The sequence below is a fragment of the Nerophis ophidion genome, linkage group LG20 (genome assembly GCF_033978795.1).
Source record: "Nerophis ophidion isolate RoL-2023_Sa linkage group LG20, RoL_Noph_v1.0, whole genome shotgun sequence".
Taxonomy (NCBI): Eukaryota; Metazoa; Chordata; class Actinopteri; order Syngnathiformes; family Syngnathidae; genus Nerophis; species Nerophis ophidion.
In genome coordinates this window covers 27867429-27888151 of record NC_084630.1, presented here as the reverse complement: position 1 = coordinate 27888151, position 20723 = coordinate 27867429, and the positions used below count along the sequence as shown (strand labels likewise).

The window sequence follows — 20723 nt, the reverse complement described above, 5'->3', positions numbered from 1 at the left end:
TCAGTTTGCTATGAATAACTCATTTGGCCATATAATCGGTATATGAAACACTGGGCAAACTTCTGCTGGAAATTTGCTGAAAAGCGAAACATACGAAAACCACTGCACTTACAGAATTATACAATGGAACTTTTTATAGATGAACAAATACACTTTATTATTCTTGTGATTATATGGAGCAGCTTGTACTACAGGCGACAGAGGGAGAATAAATGTATACACATATGTACAAATATGACATAAGATGCCATTCTTGCCTTTAAGCAAAACACAGAAACCAAACTATGCAAGGGAGACAACACTTTTATTATTCTAGCATCTCCCCTTTAAGAAAAAAAAAAAAATGCATGCTGCAAGAGTGAAAGATGAATGAAGACTACACCTTTTACACTATTAAAGATGGGTTGTTTTTGCTGGGCGGCTGTTCTGTATAAACTGACAATGCTGATTAGATTAACAAGTCTTTGGTGGTATGTTTCAGAGCTGCAAAAAGCCTATGTAAAATGAACATGGATGGGAAGGTTCACACTTCTCTTCTTCACCTAGTGTGTCGAAAGAAATGCCACATATATATATATATATATATATATATATATATACACACAGTACAGCCAAAAGTTTGGACACACCTTATTATTTCAATACATTTTCTTTATTTTCATGACTATTTACATTGTAGATTGTCACCGAAGGCATCAAAACTATGACACCTGTGAAGTGAAAAACATTTCAGGTGACTACCTCTTGAAGCTCATCGAGAGAATGCCAAGAGTGTGCAAAACAGTAATCAGAGCACAGGGTGGCTATTTTCACCTCTTTTTTGTTAAGTACATAATAACTCCACATGTTTTCATTCATAGTTTTGATGCCTTCAGTGACAATCTACAATGTCATTAAAATAAAGAAAACACATTGAATGATAAGGTGTGTCCAAACTTTTCTATATATATATATATATATATATATTTATATATGTAGGTGTGGGAAAAATCACAAGACTACTTCATCTCTACAGAACTGTTTCATGAGGGGTTCCCTCAATCATCAAGAGATTTCTTGATGATTGAGGGAACCCCTCATGAAACAGTTCTGTAGAGATGAAGTAGTCTTGTGATTTTTCCCACACCTACATATTGCGCTATACCACGGTATCGAGCACTATTCTCTGGATAATCCAATCAAGACATATATATATATATATATATATATATATATATATATATATATATATATATATATATATATATATATATATATATATATATATATATACACATATATATATATATATATATATATATACATGTACGTAGAGCGTAATATGTAGGTGTGGGAAAAATCACATGACTACTTCATCTCGACAGAACTGTTTCATGAGGGGTTCCCTCAATCTTTAGGAGATTTTATGAAACAGTTCTGTAGAGATGTGATTTTTCCCACACCTACATATTACGCTCTACCACGGTATCGAGCACTATTCTCTGGATAATCCAATCAAGACACACACATATATATATATATATATATATATATATATATATATATATATATATATATATACATATTCCGCACTTACTCGCTAATAATATCAGGGGATATTATTTATAAAATCCCCTGAAGAGAAGGGAAACCTGCTAAACAAGCTTGGAAACCTGCTAAACAGGCTTGTTTGTTGGCTAGCTCGGTTGGTAGAGTGGCTTTTCCAGCAGCTTGAGGGTTCAAGGTTCAATCCCCACTTCTGCATTCCTAGACACTGCCGTTGTGTCCTTGGGCAAGGCACTTTACCAACCTGCTCCCAGTGCCACCCCACACTGGTTTAAATGTAACTTAGATATTGGGTTTCACTATGTAAAAGTGCTTTGAATCATTAAAGAAAAACGCTATATAAATGTAATTCAGTTTACTAATTCACTTGCTGGGATTAAAAAATAGCCTGTGTTTTTTTTTGACCTAACATACTGTATATTTCGCTCTATCCTGTTATTGAGCACTGTTTAACGAATAAACCACAGTAACCTCGACTACATATATATATATATATATATATCTATATATATATATATAGATAGATATATATATATATAGATATATATATATATATATATATCTATATAGATATATATATATATACATACATACATATATCTATCTATCCATCCATCTATATATATATATATATCTATAAATCTATCTATATATATATCTATATATATATATATCTATATATATATATATATATATATTAGGATATTAGGGCTGTGAATTTTAGGCACCACACGATTAGATTCAATCTTTGGGGTAACGATTCGATTCTCGATTCAAAACAATTCCATCCATCCATCCATTTTCTACCACTTATTCCCTTTGGGGTCGCGGGGGGCGCTGGTGCCTATCTCAGCTGAAATCGGGCGGAAGGTGGGGTACACCCTGGACAAGTCGCCACCTCATCGCAGGGCTTTCAAAACAATTATCGATTGAAAATTGATACTTTTTTAATACCATTGGGTGGCAGTTCTATGATTAACTACATTCCTCCAGAAAATAGATAAACAGCTGTGATACATTTCTATATGACTTAAAAAGAAAACTGGTTTTGTTTAATAAACATTCTACACAAACATTTAATAAAGTCTAATTCAAAAAAGGCAACAAGAGAAATTTCCCACACTTCCCTATTGTAAAGTACTCATTTACAGCAGAATTGGGCATCTACATCAACATAATGACTTGCCTAAGTGGCTGCATAGGACAGATTTGAAAAAAAAACAAAAACATTATGAATCGTTCCAAATAAGAAACACGATTCATTCTATAATCTATTTTTTGTCGTGCATTTTTTATTTTAAAACATATTTTGAAAATTAGGAATCGATACGGATTTTTGAATAAATAAGAATTGCTATCCAGATAGGAATTGATTCTTTTAAGCACCCCTAGTAAAAATAAGTGTTTATTGTGTCGCTACTATACGCAGTAAACAAATACTCTGCAGTGCAGGCATGTCGGAGTCATGGCTAGAGATAGTGCCAAGGAGAAGATAGAGCTTGAAAACCCTCCGTCTCACCCAAGTCTCCGTGTTGGGAATCAATCAATGTTTATTTATATAGCCCTAAATCACAAATGTTTCAAAGGACTGTACAAATCACTACATCCTCGGAAGAAGCCACATATGTGTGTTCTCAAATACAAGTGGAGAGGACGAAAGCAATGTTGTTATTATTCCGTAAGGACGGAGAACGGAGCCAACAAGCTGGAACTACTAATGCTGCACTTCAGCCATTAGGAAAGTCAAATAAACTCCAAATAAAATCAGAATACCGTATTTTTGGGAGTATAATATGCTCCAGAGTATAAGTCGCACCTGCAGAAAATGCATAATAAAGAAAAAAAAAAAACCATATATAAGTCGCACTGGAGTATAAGTCGCATTTTTTGGGGAAATTTATTTGATAAAACCCAACACAAAGAATAGACATTTGAAAGGCAATTTAAAATAATTAAGAATAGTGTACAACAGGCTGTATAAGTGTACGTTATATGAGGCATAAATAACCAACTGAGAAGGTGCCTGGTATGTTAACGTAACATATTATGGTAAGAGTCATTCAAATAACTAGAAGATATAGAACAGTGGTTCTTAACCAGGGTTCGATCGAACCCTAGGGGTTCGGTGAGTCGGCCTCAGGGGTTCGGTGGAGCCTCCATTCAAGCCACACCCGACTCATCGTGTACATAAAAACTTCTCCCTATCGGCATATTAGGGATACGGCAACAGCAGAACCCAAACTGATTAGTAGGCGTGTAATTTGTTATGAGTTCATGCACTGTGTTGGTTTTGTTCTTTGAACAAGGTGATGTTCATGCACGGCTGTGCACCAGTAAAATATCTCATAACTTTGTCTTGAATTTGAAAAACATTTTATTTTTCATAAAAGAAGGGTTCGGTGGATGCGCATATGAAACTGGTGGGGTTCGGTACCTCCAACAAGGTTAAGAACCACTGATATAGAACATGCCATACGTGTACCAAACAATCTGTCACTCGTAATCGCTAAATCCCATGAAATCTTATATGTCTAGTCTCTTACGTGAATGAGCTAAATAATATTATTTGATATTTTACGGTAACGTGTTAATAATTTCACACATAAGTCGCTCCTGAGTATAAGTCACACCAAACTATGAAAAAAACTGTGACTTATAGTCCGAAAAATACAGTATGAGAAACTATTGTATTTTTTAAAAAATATTTTACAAATGGTATTGATTGAAGAAATACTTTCATTTGCCGTTGGTTTTGCTTACTTTAAAGACCTACTGAAACCCACTACTACCCACCACGCAGTCTGATAGTTTATATATCAATGATGAAATATTAACATTGCAACACATGCCAATATGGCCTTTTTAGTTTACTAAATTACAATTTTAAATTTCCCGGGAGTTTCGTCTTGAAAACGTTGTGTAATGACGTGTACGCAAGACGTCACGCGTTTTTAGGAAGTATGAGCGCTGCACACACACACAGCTAAAAGTCGTCTGCTTTAATGGCATAATTACACAGTATTTTGGATATCTGTGTTGCTGAATCTTTTGCATTTGTTCAATTAATATTGGAGAAGTCATAGTAGAAAGATAGAGTTGGGAAGCTTTAGCCTTTAGCCACACAAACACACAGTGATTCCTTGTTTAAAATTCCTGGAGGTGAAACTTTCCTATGGATCAGAGCGCAGTCAAGAGAACATGGATCCCGACCACATGTCAACCAGCAGGTTTCGGTGAGAAAATTGTGGTTAAAAAGTCAGTTCTTACCGGAGAAAAGCTGAGCTTGTGCCGTCCATGAAGCTGCCGTCGACTCCCCTGAGACACTGCGCGTCAACACACCCGTGGACGTACACCTCCGACTATCAGGTACTATTTAACTCACTAAAACACTAGCAACACAATAGAAAGATAAGGGATTTCCCAGAATTATCCTAGTAAATGTGTTTAAAAATGCAATCGCGTTTTGTTTTTTTTAACTCGATTTTTTTTTTCTAGTCCGTCGCTATCAATATCCTCAAACACAAATCTTTCATCCTCGCTCAAATTCATGGGGAAATTTTCGTTTTCTCGGTTTGAATAGCACTTTTCGTTGGAGGCTCCCATTAAAAACAATGTGAATATGTGAGGAGCCCCCACACTTGCGACGTCATCGTCTGCGACTTCCGGTAGAGGCAGGGCTTTTCTCTTAGCACCGAAAGTTGCAAACTTTATCGTGGATGTTCTCTACTAAATCCTTTCAGCAAAAATATGGCAATATCGCGAAATGATCAAGTATGACACATAGAATGGACCTGCTATCCCCGTTTAAATAAGAAAATCTCATTTCAGTAGGCCTTTAAAGCTGTTTACACAAAAGCTGAACAGTTTGGCATTGGATTAACTCGCTGGAATATAAACACAATATAACATACATCCATAAACATGGATGCATATGCAAAAGTGCAATATATTTATCTGTACAGTAATCTATTTATTTATATCTGCACCTTATTGCTTTTTTATCCTGCACTACCATGAGATAATGCAACAAAATTTTGTTCTTATCTGTACTATAAAGTTCAAATTTGAATGACAATAGAAAGGAAGTCTAAGTCTAAATTTTTGTACCCAAAGTGAATCCAGCCGTGACTGTAAAATGAAATACGTACCTAAACATCATTATGACGTACCGTTAGACTCCTAGTAATTCTGATCTAACACCTCCATCCCAGTGCAGCGGAATATGTAGACTGACACACAGTTGGTGTCCGTCCACAGACAAAGTCCATCTTTTGCAGGCAGTGTGAAAGGAGCTACTGCTGAGTATCCACAATCAGTCAGTTTTGAGGGCTTTGAGAGAAAAAACTGAGAAGACGATGTGCAGGACCACTGCACCAAAGTCGTAGACCAGCAGCATTGCTGTCACACTCCAAGAATATGCCTGAAATACACAGGTGCTATGTTATGAGGATCATTTTGTGTATTCATGTCAGCCACAGACAATTGTGTCCCTAAGAAGGAAGTCATTTATTAATGGAACGTGACTCCGGAAGACTTTGTAAAAATGTCAATCCCAGGACAGAAAAAAAAAGAACAAGATAAAGAAAACAGTTCTAGTATGTCCATCCATCCATTTTCTACCGCTTATTCCCTTTGAGGTCGCGTGGGGGGCTGGAGCCTATCTCAGCTACTATCGGGCGGAAGGCGGGCTACACCCTGGACAAGTCGCCACAGTTCTAGTATGTCAATAATGAAATAAAGCATCAGTTATTTAGTACTGTGTACTTGAATTTAAACATAATTTACTAATCAAGAATCCATCCATCCATCCATTTTCTACCGCTAATTCCCTTTGGGGTCGCGGGGGGCGCCGGTGCCTATCTCAGCTACAATCAGGCGGAAGGCGGGGTACACTCTGGACGAGTCGCCACCTCATCGCAGGGCCTGATCAAGGATCAGATAAGTTTAATATGTCAGTAGCTTGGGAAGTGTGGAGGGAGACTCTGATAAGCACACCCGCAGGAGCAAAGGTCACTGCCTCTGTCAATGGTGTTAGACAAACTTTAATGATCCACAAGGGACATTGTTTAACACAGTATCTCAGTTACAATGGAAACACAGTATCTCAGTTACAATGATGGAGAGTGTAAGGATGGAAATGACAATGCAAGTATAAATATACTAGATATAGCAATATGAAATATAACATATCTGCGAATATATACAATATATACTTAATATGTGTACAGTATTATATATACAGATATATTATGTCTATAACATATATACAATATATACCAATTACCCTGTAATATATTACAGTATATGTGGCAGCCCCAGCATAAAATAGAGAGTAAATCCAGCAGAAAATAGAATATAGACATTAAAAACAAAGAGAAGTAGCTGACAAAGAGGGTGTCAGGTAATGGACGGATAATATATATTGCTATATGGGGAGTGATTATACAGCTGGATGGAGTGCGGAATGAAGGAGTTCTTGATTCTTGAGGGAGGAGCACCATCGGATAGGGGCGGGGCATGTGCTGACGGCGATACACAGCTGGCAGGTGATTAGATCACATAGTTGGTAAGTGGTAATCTAATAATCTGTTGTCTTCAACAGTGAGCAGCCGGGAGCAAAGAGAGAGAGAGGATACGGACGCGACTGGAAGGTCGCGTTCTGCTGGAGAGAACTTTGATTTAAAACCATTGATCATTAAAACCTTGTTAAAACCTGCACTCTTGACTCTTGTGCCATGTCTACAGTGGAGCTGCTAGGAAGCGACTTCAACAGGAAGTTTAGACTGTTTTAAATAATTTGTAGAGATTAAATCTATTTAGGTGTCTACATTGGCATTAAGGACACTTTTTTATTATTTGTTGCAGTGGCGGGCCGTGCGTTTCCCACCTAGGTCGTAAGTGATGTCCGACTTCAATGATTACCTCTCAAAATACCACAATGTATGTCCCCACATGACCATTGCTGGAGAAATACTACACAGAAACACATTCACACACTACTGCGCATGGAATCACCTCAGCAGTGTAAAAAACGGGTTATTTTCTGGCGCATTTAAAAATCAATAAACCCGCATCAGCAATTAAAACATATCTTATGTGGTACTGTCAAAATAAAAATTTCAAAAAAACATATTAAACGTGAAAAAATAAAGAAATAAAATATTTGAAACTCACAATTGGTAGCACCTCTTCGACGCTGTATAGCCCCCTCGTAGTCGGCGGATTCGAGTGGAAATGGCGGTTATTTCCCCATTTTATCGCCAACATCGTCTCACAAGATGTAGTTTCTCTTTAAATATCCTTCTCGAAAATTGCCTTGCAAATATATATCTGCCACCTAATCAATGTTTTGTTCTCCTTCTTTGTGGGTCAACACTTCCCGCTTACTGCTAAATTGAAACTTGTGATTGGATATTCACTTTGGAATGACAAGTGAGTATCCAATCACAGTCTCGTTAACATCAGGTTACCTCGATAGGGAACTGTCAACAACTTGTGATCTGATCGGCCATCGCAACTGTCTATCAACTGTGTGTGTTCTCAAATTCATACGCTAACAATCCCGATGAGTATCCATCGTAAATGTCACGTTCAACCTTAGGCCAGAGAGAAGGCCTTATTGACAACAACTCGTGATCTGATTGGCTATCGCAATTGTCTATCAACTGTATGTGGCCATTCACTTACAGTACACAGACGCCTGCATTGTTGATTCTGAAGGCCTCGGGCAGATTTGGTACTGCATGGCAACATAAACTAGCTGAATTCTGATTGGATACAAACTCAGCACTGGAAAGAACATAATGTGACATGAAGAGAATTTGAATACTTTTAGATATTTAGGGAAAGTAAATAAAAAATACTTTTATCTTTAATTATGATCAGGATTTCTGGTTATGTTAGGCCCGCAGAGAAGGCATTGCTGGCCCTGATGACACACCACTGATTTGTTGCAGTTACATCTGGCGAGCTTACATTATTACACAATGTTAGTATTATTAATGTTTCTTAACTTGGCTAACCAACATTTCACTTTTTTTTGCTTTACTTTAGTTTATTTGCACATGCACACAAGTAGAGATGTCCGATAATATCGGACTGCCGATATTATCGGCCGATAAATGCTTTAAAATGTAATATCGGAAATTATCGGCATCGGTTTCAAAAAGTAAAATTTATGACATTTTAAAACTCTGCTGTACGGAGTGGTACATGGACGTAGGGAGAAGTACAGAGCACCAATAAACCTTAAAGGCACTGCCTTTGCGTGCCAGCCCAATCACATAATAACTACGGCTTTTTGCACACAAAAGTGAATGCAAGGCATACTTGGTTTGAAAAACGTATTCGGGTGTTACCATTTAGTGGTCAATTGTACGGAATATGTACTGTATTATGCAATCTACTAATAAAAGCTTCAATCAATCAATCAATCAATCAATCAATCAATGTAGTAACAGCCACTTTCATAATAACATGTAATATTAGCGTTTTTTGCTAATTTTGAGCATACAGCGGCACATTAATTTAAAAAAACGCATCTCAACGTTTGCTTTATCTCCGACAACATCACTGATTACTACTCACTGCAGACTTCATGAGAGCCAACAATCATAATAAAATCTCTCTTACTGCACAATGTCTGCTCTCACTGTGTTGCCCACTGGTAGGATGTTGATATTTTCCCGTTTGGATGAAAAATGACTCATCATCCTTACAAAGAAAAAAGGGAGGTGGAACCAAGTGTCACGCTTCGTGGAAGCACACGACCAGTCAGGCTGGAGTGCAGGTAAGAAACTGATTTTTAATATAATAAAACAAAAGAACACTGATACAAAAGGACAAAATAAAGCGCGTGCCTACGCACGGAAGAAACGCTAAACTTAGCAGGAGACGAAACTACAAAAATGCGACGTGCCGACCGCACGCGAAGCTAAGGCGGAACTTAGCACATGGAAAACATAAGACTGAATACATACGTGACTTTGTTGCTAAAGCAAACAATGGACCGAGGACGAACTAAGGAATCAGGTGGGCTTAAATACACAAATAATAATCGGAAACAGGTGTGTGACAGGAGCCCGTGAGGAGGAGCACAATACGTTCCCATGGTGACTAAAACAAACAAGGAAGTGCTCAAACAAGGATCGGCAGAGTCCAGAAACAAACATGATGAAAAACATATCAAAAGGCAAAACCATAAACGATCCGTATCGCGGCTCGTTACACCAAGCTTCTTTTCGGGTATTTTTCGCCATTCCCGGGTCTAAATTGGATGTCGAAGTTGACCAACTTCTGGAATTATGTCCTAATCTTTCTACCAAACAGGTGAATTATGTCCTGATCTTTCTACTAAACAGGTGAGAGGCATGATTAATGATCTAAAATAAACTACCACAAGCTCCAAGGCGAGGAAGCAGCTCACCAGCTGATGATGTCAATGTAGCGTCCTTAGAAAGTTAGCTCTCTGTGAACACGGCGCCTTTAAAAATTGTTTGTCTCCGTTAGCGCTTATAATAACAATATTACTAATACTTTGTTTGCAGCTGGGATAACCTCCAGCACCCCTACAACCCCGAGGGACAAGCGGCGGAAAACGGATGAATGGAGGGATAATACTTGGTTAATATTCAGGTCACGAGATGTAAATGGAGTATTGTTGGAGTTTTTTGGATAATTATTTAGAGGGCTTTATGGGCGAAATAGAGGACCTCCAATTGACTCCATTGTAAGCGGATGTTTATTGACCTTTATTTAAGAGTTAGAATGCATTAAAAAAGCAAAACATGTGTTTCGGTCTCTCAAAATCCCCCAAAAAGTTCAGTTCCCCTCTAGCAGACTTTGCATTCTGAAATTCTTCACTGGTATAAAAACTGACTCAGTTGATGAAATATACACACATTTTGATTTGGATATGGCGGCAGCTTCTTTAAATCTTTTGTCATTGGACATGCTCAATTCAACCATTTTTTTCGAGGTAGCGAGCCTTTGGAGTAGGGTAGAGTTTGTCTCAGTATGGTCCGTTGATTTTTAAATTTTGTACAATCCATTTTAATCCAGCGCTCTCTCACTTTTCCGCGGGTGCAGTACATCTTTGTAAACAAAAGCTTCAGCCAACAAAAAATGTCTACTGCTGCCTCACAATGCATTGCAAAATCCTGTGACCTTCTGAGGCCCAAGGGATCTACCCCTTTGTTTTTCTCTGACACGACAGGGCATCTTTAAGAATAAATATTTGTTTAATTTACAAAAAGTTTAGAAAGCCCGGTGGCAATAAACTTACCAGCAGGGCTTCAGAAGGACAAACGCTGTGATAATAGTCATAATCCCGGGGCGAACAATGTTCTTGGTTGTCTTTAATGCTGAGGCTGTAGCAGTAGAGGCAGATGGAAATCAGTGCACTCAGGAGGCCAACTATGTTACTGCAGGCCGAACCTTGAAGCTGCAGTGGGGGTCAGACAACACTTGTGTGAAAATGCATAAAGGTTGCAATGTTGATAGACACAATTGTATCAACTTCTTTTTGGAACATGTAAGTTCTGTTGCTTGTTATCTGACTTTGTCTCTAACTTACCAATAGTCTGCTAGGATGTCTTTCATTTGCCATGATGAACGATCCACCGGCCACAATCTGTAAACACACATACCCATGGGTGAAGAACAACACTGAATGTCTCTTGGCATTTTGTTATGCTGTGTGTTGATAGCATGATTTTATTTTATTTACAAACCTCCCCGTTGGCGGCTGAAGCAATATATGTCCAAATCCCACAAGCAAAGATCAACACAATCCTGCCTTCCGGTGCTCAAAGACTCCAGCGTGATGTCCAAAATCATCTGAGATTTTATAGTCAGATTACCTGCTTGCAGACAACATTGACTGCATTTCCACGCAATAAATTAGTATGATTTCTCAATTGAATATATTTGTTTTGTATTTCCACACCTACCCACACCTGTTCTACACCCTGAGCCAGCCCACTTTGGAGAAGTGGGTAGGAGTGAGGTGTGATCTGGGGTGGAGGTCTAGAAGTCACCTGACTTGCTTGTTCTGGGATGTTTGGAGTCTAGATTTAAGGATTTTGGTGTTGCTGGGATAACAGGAGGTGCATGCATGATCGAAAAAGGGTTGAATGTTATATTATATTAGTATTCTCTCATTTGATTTAAAGACAGACACAATGTCAGTAAAGTTGTTCTACAGCCGTGGTCCAAAGTTTGCATTCACTTGTAAAGAACATAATGTTATGGTTGTCTTGAGTTTCCAATAATTTCTACAACTCTTATTTTTTTGTGATAGAGTGAGTGGAGCACATACTCGTTGGTCAGAAAAAAAACATCCCATGGAAAAAGGTAAGACCTTCTGAAGGAAAAGCTCTGTGGTAAAATGAAACAAAAATTGAGCTGTCTGGCTCCAATACCCAGCAATATGCTTGAGGGAGAAAAGGTAAGACTTTTAATCGCAGAAACACCATTCCTACCGTCAAGCATGGTGGTGGTAGTAATATGCTCTGGGCCTGTTTTGCTACCAATGGAACTTGTGCTTTACAATGAAAAAGAAGGATTACCTCCAAATTCTTCAGGACAACCTACAATCATCAGCCCGGAGGTTGTGTCTTGGGCACAGTTGGGTGTGCCAACAGGACAATGACCCCAAACACACGTCACAAGTGGTAAAGGAATGGCTAAATCTGGCTAGAATTAAGGTTTTAGAATTGCCTTCCCAAAGTCCTGACTTATATGTGTGGACAATGCTGAAGAAACAATTTCATGTCAGAAAACCAACAAACTTAGCTGACCTGCACCATTTTTGTCAAGAGGAGTAGTCAAAAATTCAACCAGAAGCTTGTGGATGGCTACCAAAAGCGCCTTGGTGCAGTGAAACTTGCCAAGGGACATGTAACCAAATATTAATATTGCTGTATGTATACTTTTGACCCAGCAGATTTGTTCACATGTTCAGTAGACCCATAATAAATTCATAAAAGAACCAAACTTTTTTTTTTGTGGCCAACAAGTATGTGCTCCAATCACTCTATCACAAAAAAATAAGAGTTGTAGAAATGATTGGAAACTCAAGACAGCCATGACATGATGTTCTTTACAAGTGTATGTAAACTTTGGACCACGACTGTACATGTGTTCATGCACACTGTCTAATGCAATATTTGGTCATACGCCGTGTGCCTCCTGTACACTGGGAGATGCTTATATTATTTTAGCGCAAATAAATGTTTCGCTTTTCCGATTGACCTATGACGTCACACCAAAACAAGGCATCGTAGCGGCTCTAGCCCAGTTCTTTTTGTGCCTGATGTCCGCTGTAATATTGGCACAGATTACAAATACTATGTCTCTAATGGTTATGCTGATGTTAAATAGCAGACAGCATCAAAAAAATAAGCTGAGATTGTGCCAACAAACATGACATTACAAGAAGTTTCTCAGAGTTGTTGGATGTGGGTCGGAAGAGTTGTTTTGAAAGACTTTTGTGCCGAATAATGGAAAGAAAACCTTCTAATGGCTGGAAGTTCATTCGATAAGCTTTGTGGATTGATGGAATGGAGTTTTAAGTGCGAAGGAAAAGACTCTTAGTTCCCTGATATTACTTCAGATGGGGGTTGCTATTGTTCTGTACCTGCTTCATTCTCTTCCATTATTTCATTCGCATCTGCTCGCGAGTCTGAATGAAGTCAGCATTCTCCATTTCCTTAGCTGCCCTCTTAAATAAATCCGTTTCTTTTTTCTTTCTCATCGATACACTTCGAAATGTTCAGTTCTTTTAATACAGGGGTCCCAAACTCACTTTACCTGGGGGCCACTGGATGCAGAGTCTGGGTGAGGCTGGGCCGCAAGAAAAGATTTCTTGAAAAAAATGTTGCATACTCCTCAGCATGTCTAGTTGTATAATGACGTTTCAAATTGTATCCCTTGTGAACCGCAACTTTCTCTGTGCAAATAAGACACGTCGGGGTGCCCCCTGTGCTCAACATGGAAATATTACATCTCCCACTTTTCCGGGACTTGTCTTTGCACATCACTAACCCTTCTCTTCACTGCAGGCTTTGGAAAAGACATGTTTGGGGTTGTGGAATATATTTGTATTTAGCTGACGCATGGTGAATAATGTTTTTACTGCAATGTGTGTCAGTCCGCTTTTCCTCCCTACAGCAACACGGTGGTCGGCGGACAGTAGCGGGGAAAGTACCAGGATAGCAAGCGCAAAAAAGTGACGGTTCCCGGAGTGTTATCCGGTGTCATATAGAAATATATGTAGTGTTCATCGTGTGAGGCAATGCTAATTAAACAATTTAAAAAAAACTAATAACGGTTTGAATTGGTCCAAGTTTTCGAGGACTGTTATTACTGACGGACAGGTGTCGCAGTGTGACTGCAGCCAGGCACGTAAGAAAACCCTCGTCTCCATGGCAACGTTTCAGTCGCTTTCACTCATTTGCCGCTTATCCACTAAAGCAGGGGTAGGCAACCCAGAACGTTGAAAGGACCATTTTGGACCCAAATAACACGGTATAGCTCGGTTGGTAGAGCGGCCGTGCCAGCAATTTGAGGTTTGCAGGTTCGGTTCCCGCTTCCGCCATCCTAGTCACTGCCGTTGTGTCCTTGGGCAAGACACTTTACCCACCTGCTCCCAGTGCCACCCACACTGGTTTAAATGTAACTTAGATATTGGGTTTCACTATGTAAAGCGCTTTGAGTCACTAGAGAAAAGCGCTATATAAATATATATAGAGGAAAAAAAAAAAACCCCAAAAAACACAACGCTGTCAAGCGCCATTCACATAAAACTTGCGGGCCGCACTAACATTAAACTTTCATATTAAGGGGATGGCCCTGCGATGAGTTGGCGACTTGTCCAGGGTGTACACCGCTTTCCACCCAAATGAGGCTGAGATAGGCTCTAGCGACCCCCCGCGACCCCGAAAGGGACAAACGTTGGAAAAATGGATGGATGGATGGATTAAGGGGACGGCGTGGCGAAGTTGGGCGCGTGGCCGTCCCAGCAATCTGAGGGTTCCTGGTTCAATCCCCACCTTCTACCATCCTAGTCATGTCCGTTGTGTCCTTGAGCAAGACACGTCTCCCTTACTCCTGATGGGTCCTGGTTAGCGCCATGCATGGCAGCTCCCGCTATCAGTGTGTGAATGTGTGTGTGTGAATGGGTGAATGTGGAAATAGTTTCAAAGCGCTTTCAGTTCCTTAAAAAGGTAGAAAAGCGCTATACAAGTACAACCCATTTACCATAAGTTGGGGGCCGCAAAATAACATCTCAGACTGACACCCCTGTTTTAATTTGTCAAGCAAATACACAGTCTCCTCTTCATTCCGGTTGTTGCCTGTTTTCATTCAATGGGATCGATCCTTTTCCGGGTTTTATCCCGTGCGGTGAGACTGGTGCATGTGCAAAACAAAGGGTCTCCTCCATCACCCACACCCGTCTGGTTTTCAATCACATAATCTCGGTGTGTTAGTCGGACTTTTCAAAAGCTCAACACAATCAGATTAATGTGTTTCCATGGGATGTAGAATGCTTATTTTTGTCGTGATCCGTTGCCCGGATCATAGTTTGTTCACGTTTGATTTCACTTGTTGGCTTAGTTCTGTTTCAGCACCCCTGTTTTGTGTCTCCTTGGTTGCCATGGCTATTCATTGTTTTCACCTGCCTCTGATTAGTGTTCGGGATGCTCACCTGTTCCCAGGCACTAATCAGAGAGCTATTTAGTCCTGCCTTTCGCCATATTCGGTCTGGTGCTTTTGTTTGCTTCCATGCAACAGTTTACTTCGATTACCCTTTGGATCCCTGAGCTAAGCTTTGCCTTATGCTTTTCCTTGTTATCTATTCCGTTAGCTGATTGAATGAGACTTTTATTAGTAGATTGCATAATACAGTGCATATTCCGTACAATTGACAACTAAATGGCAACACCCAAATACGTTTTTCAACTTGTTTAAGTCGGGGTCCACGTTAATCAATTCATGGTAGAATTGCCCGGGCTATAGGCATTCCCCGTGCAATCGGCTCGCTCTTCTTGTGTTTGTTTGTTTTATGAACATGAAATCCTTTCGTTACCTGCACACTGCAACTTGAGTTCCGTCTGCATCTTGGGTGAACAATCCGCTCAACCTCGACGCAACAATTTTGAGACAAATTATTTGAATCATCAGACCATTTTAGTGCATGGATACATAGTCAGTTATCTATCTTCTACACTTATTTTCTTGTTTTTATGACTCCTCTGATGTACTTGTGTCCTGTGGCTTTGAGCTAGGCCTTTAGTTTTTTGGACTATATTTTTGGATTGTACTTTGTCCCAGCTTGGACTTAATAAAGACTTGTCATTTTTTATTCACTCCACTGCCTCGCATCTTCGGTTCCTACTTGCATCTCGCGTAACATGCGTGGCTGATTTGAAATATGAGTGTTTTGAGTTCCGAAACTGGTAATAGCACTAATAAGGCTCCTAAGTTGAGGTACTACTGTATATGCCGCTTTAAATATGTGATATTTTTGTCACTTGGTGATACGCTGTATTTCCAAAAGTATTTGGCCACCTGCCTAGACTCACATATGAAATTGAAGTGCCATCCCATTCCTAACCCATAGGGACCGATATGATGTCGGTCCACCTTTTGTAGCTATTACAGCTTCAACTCTTCTGGGAAGGCTGTCCACAAGATTGCGGAGTGTGTTTATAGGAATTTTCGACCATCCTTCTAAAAGCGCATTGGTGAGGTCACACACTGATGTTGGTCGGGAAGGCCTGGCTCTCAGTCTACGTTCTAATTCATCCCAAAGGTGTTCTATTGGATTCAGCTCAGGACTCTGTGCAGGCCAGTCAAGTTCATCCACACCAGACTCCGTCATCCATGTCTTTATGGACCTTGCTTTGTGCACTGGTGCACAGTCATGTTGGAAGAGGAAGGTGCCCGCTCCAAACTGTTCCCACAAGGTTGGGAGCATGGAATTGTCCAAAATGTTTTTGTATACTGGAGCGTTCAAAGTTCCTTTCACTGGAACTAAGGGGCCAAGCCCAACTCCTGAAAAACAACCCCACACCTTAATTCCGCCTGCACCAAATTTCACACTCAGCACAACGGAGTCCGAAATGTACCGTTCTCCTGGCAACCTCCAAACCCAGAATTGTCCATCAGATTGCCAGATTGAAAAGCGTGATTCATCACTCCAGAGAAGGCGTCTCCACTGCTCTAGAGTCCAGTGGCGACAAACTTTACACCACTGCATCCGACAATTTGCATTGGACTTGGTGATGTATGGCTTAGATGCAGCTGCACGGCCATGGAAACCCATTCCATGAAGCTCTCTGCGTACTGTACGTGGGATAATTGGAATGTCACATGAAGTTTGGAGCGCTGTAGAAACTGACGCTTCAGCATCCGCTGACTCCCTCTATGTCAGTTTACGTGGCCTACCACTTTGTGGCTGAGTTGCTGTTGTTCTCAAACTCTTTCATTTTCTTATAATAAAGCCGACAATTGACTTTGGAATATTTAGGAGCAAAGAAATTTCACGACTGGATTTGTTGCACAGGTGGCATCCAATGACCATTCCACGCTGGAAATCACTTAGACCGGCCCATTCTTTCACAAATGTTTGTAGAAACAGTCTCTATGCGTAAGTGCTTATACAGCTGGGGCCGGACCAAGTGATTAGGACACCTGAGTCTGATTATTTGGATGGGTGGCCAAATACTTTTGGCAGTATAGTGTACTTTGTTCTTAAATTGCAGTACTTCACCGATTACTGTAACAGATAACAAGACTTGTTCTTCTGGCCAATTGTTTATAAACCAGAGTGACATTTTAACTTAAGGTGTTCCTTGTGTTAACAGGTGATATAGTGACTTACAAGAATTCCGGATACAAGAGGCAGGATGAATAGATATGGGAGAGTTAGGTGAGTGAAGCTGAGTGGGACAGACAGGAGCAACTGAAACAGACCCAAAAGAATGGACACCACCTGAAGAGAGAAGATCCAAAGCCTCACACACCACAAACAAAAACGTACAAACTCAATTGTGACTGATTAGTTTACTCACAGCAGCCGCTTCCTGGTCATACCAGAAAGAAACACGATGTATTCTACTGCGATCTGGTGACGTCACTCCTTCCGTTGGCATTTTTCTACATTTAAGGACACAAGGCAAAAATTTGCATGATACAGTGGGTTTTGACCGTTTGTAGCTGTTTTACAAACTTCCCAGGATTCACAGTAAAATAGAATAGGGTAGGGATGTAACATATGAACATTTCATTTCATGGTTATTGTCACCAAAATGATCACAAGTGTTGATTGGCCACACTAAATTGACCCTAGTGTGTGAATGTGAAATGTTTTTCTATCTGTGTTGGCCCAGTGATCAACCAATCAATCAATGAATGTTTATTTATATAGCTCAAAATCACAAGCGTCTGAAAGAGCTGCACAAGCCACAACGACATCCTCAGTTCAGAGCCCACAAAAGGGCAAGGAAAAACTCCCAACCCAGTGGGACGTCAAGGTGAATGACTATGAGAAACCTTGGAGAGGACCGCAGATGTGGGTGACACCCCACCCCTCGAGGGGATACCGGATGCAATGGACGTCGAGTGGGTCTAACATACTATTGTGAAAGTCCAGTTCATAGTGGATCCAACATAATAGTGAGAGTCCAGTCCATGATGGGGCCAGCAGGAGACCATCCCGAGCGGAGGTCAGCAGCACAGAGATTTCCCCAACCGATGCACAGGCGAGCGGTCCACCCTGCGTCCCGACTCTGGACAGCCAGCACTTCATTCGTGGCCACCCGACCTGTGGCCCCCTTCCACAAGGGAGAGGGGGGCAGAGGAGAAAAGAAAATAAACGGCAGATCAACTGGTCTAAAAATGGGGTCTATTTAAAGGATGGGACTTAACCTTTGTGTGGTGTTCAAGTCCGTGGGACCCGTTTTCTATTTTCCTTAAAAGAAAAATGATACATTTAATGAATTTTTCAAACTGAGACTCACTGACTTAAGCTCATTTTCTGTGGAGAACATATATCAGAATACATATTTAATGACCACACACCATACACCCCCCTACATATTTCCATTACATATAAGATGGCCACTGGACCCGGGGCTAATAGAAGTGCGGAACTTGATGTTCTGTGTACCACACACACACACACACACACACACACACACACACACACACACACACACACAGCAGGCCTAGACAGGGGGAGGACAAAGTGTAGGTACACAGAACATCAGAGGGTCAAATGTGCGAGAAAATGAGAGCAAACAGTGTTGACAAACAATGTTGCAACCTTGTGTGGGAACCGCAGGTGCAGAAACACAAAAGAAGAATCCCTGTGGGATGCAGAAGCTGGCAGAGAAATTTCCATGCAACGTTCATATTGTTGTTGCTAAGCCAGTGTTTGTGGGTCTTAGACCTACACTTACTTTTTATTGTCTTTCAAATTTGAACTTAACAGTACAAATAAGAACAAAATTGCATTGCATTAGCTCATGGTAGTGCAGGATAAAAAAGCAATAAGGTGCAGATATAAATAAAAAGATTACTGTACAGATAAATATATTGCACTTTTGCATATGCATCCACGTTTATGGATGTTTATTATATTGTCTTTGTATTCCAGTGAGTTAATCCATTTTTGGGGGTAATTGAGGGGATTATTATGATGCGTTCAAGAGTCTTACGGCCTGAGGGAAGAAGCTGTTACAGAACCTGGAGGTTCTGCCACGGAGGCTGCGGAACCACTTTCTAGAGTCCAGCAGTGAAAAAAGTCCTTGTTGGGGGTGAGAGGAGTCTCTGCAGATTTTCTGAGCCCTGGTCAGGAAGTGGCATTTTGCGATTTCCTGGATAGGAAGAAGAGGAGTCCTGATGATCTTTTGTGCCATCCACACCACTCTCTGGAGAGACTTCCAGTCTGAGGCACTGCAGGCTCCAGTCCAGACAGAGATGCAGTTGGTCAGCAGACTCTCTATAGCGCCTCTGTAGAATGTGGTGAGAACGGGGGGAGGGAGCTGTTCTCTTTTCATCCGACGCGAAAAGTGCATGCGCTGCTGAGCTCTTTTTGCAAGAGTTTCGGTGTGTAGGGACCAGGTCATATTGTCAGTTATCTGCACCCCCAGGAACTTGGTGCTGCTTACCATCTCCACCGCTGTGCCGTTGATGAAGAGTGGAGTGTGGCTGGACTGTGCTTCCTGAAGTCGACGGTGATCTCCTTGGTCTTGTCGACGTTCAGGACCAGGTTGTTGGTTCTGCACCAGTCAACCAGATGTTTCACCTCCTCCCTATAGTCCATGTCGTTGTTGTCACGGATGAGGCCCACCACTGTTGTGTACTTCACAATGTGGTTAGTAGTGGACCTGGCGCAACAGTCATGGGCCATCAAGGTGAACAGCAGCGGACTCAGGAAACAGCCCTGGGGGGAGCCGGTGCTAAGGGAGATGACACTGGAGGTGTTGTTGCCCACTCTCACAGACTGGGGTCTGTCTGTGAGGAAGTCAAGCAGCCAGTTGCATAGGGGGGTACTGAATCCAAGGGGGGCCAGTTTGTTCACCAAGTGCTGCGGGATGATGGTTTTGAATGCCGAGCTGAAGTCCGGACGTGTGTGTCCTTTTCTTCCAGATGTTCCAAGCTCAGGTGGAGTGCAGAGGAGATGGTGTCCTCTGTGGAGCGGTTAGGGCGATAAGCAAACTGGTATGGGTCGAATGTGGGGGGAAGTCTGGAGACAATGTAATTCCTTTACCAGCCTCTCAAAGCACTTCATTACAGATGTGTTTGGGATAAGGTAAACATCTGTTTCAGGGTTTTAACATAAAAGTGTTTGATTGTGAGGCATTAAAAGCCACAAAATCCAACGGGTCCATCAGACCCACAAACGCTGGCTGAGTAACAACAATATGAACACCACAGAAGGGTTAAATGCTTCTACTGAGGTAGCATCTCTAACTGTTACCGGGAGGGCATTCCAGAGTACTGAAGCTCCAATGGAAAACGCAGACTTTTTTTTGGCTCCGGGAATCACTAATAAGCCGGAGTTCTTTGAACGCAGATTTCTTGCCGGGACATATGGTACAATACAATCAGCAAGATAGAATGGAGCTAGACCGTGTAGTATTTCATACGTACAGTAAGTAGTAAAACCT

General features: G+C 40.8%; 1 protein-coding gene across 5 annotated transcripts in view; it reads right to left on the bottom strand.

Annotated features, from left to right (window-relative positions):
• Positions 1 to 20723, bottom strand: part of LOC133538944 (vacuolar protein sorting-associated protein 37B-like) — a 73569-nt gene that overhangs the window by 30221 nt on the left and 22625 nt on the right. The window contains exons 2-6 of one of the 5 annotated variants that reach the window (XM_061880889.1): positions 18478 to 18520; positions 17622 to 17706; positions 17432 to 17542; positions 11120 to 11176; positions 10829 to 10987 (exon numbers count right to left, since the gene is read on the bottom strand). In XM_061880889.1, coding sequence (XP_061736873.1) covers positions 10829 to 10987; positions 11120 to 11176; positions 17432 to 17542; positions 17622 to 17702 — 408 coding nt within the window. In that variant the 5' untranslated portion in view covers positions 17703 to 17706; positions 18478 to 18520. Of the gene's footprint in view, positions 1 to 10828; positions 10988 to 11119; positions 11177 to 11276; positions 11383 to 17431; positions 17543 to 17621; positions 17707 to 18477; positions 18521 to 20723 lie in introns of those variants that run through there. The other 4 variants (XM_061880888.1, XM_061880890.1, XM_061880891.1 and 1 more) reach the window with 4 other exon arrangements.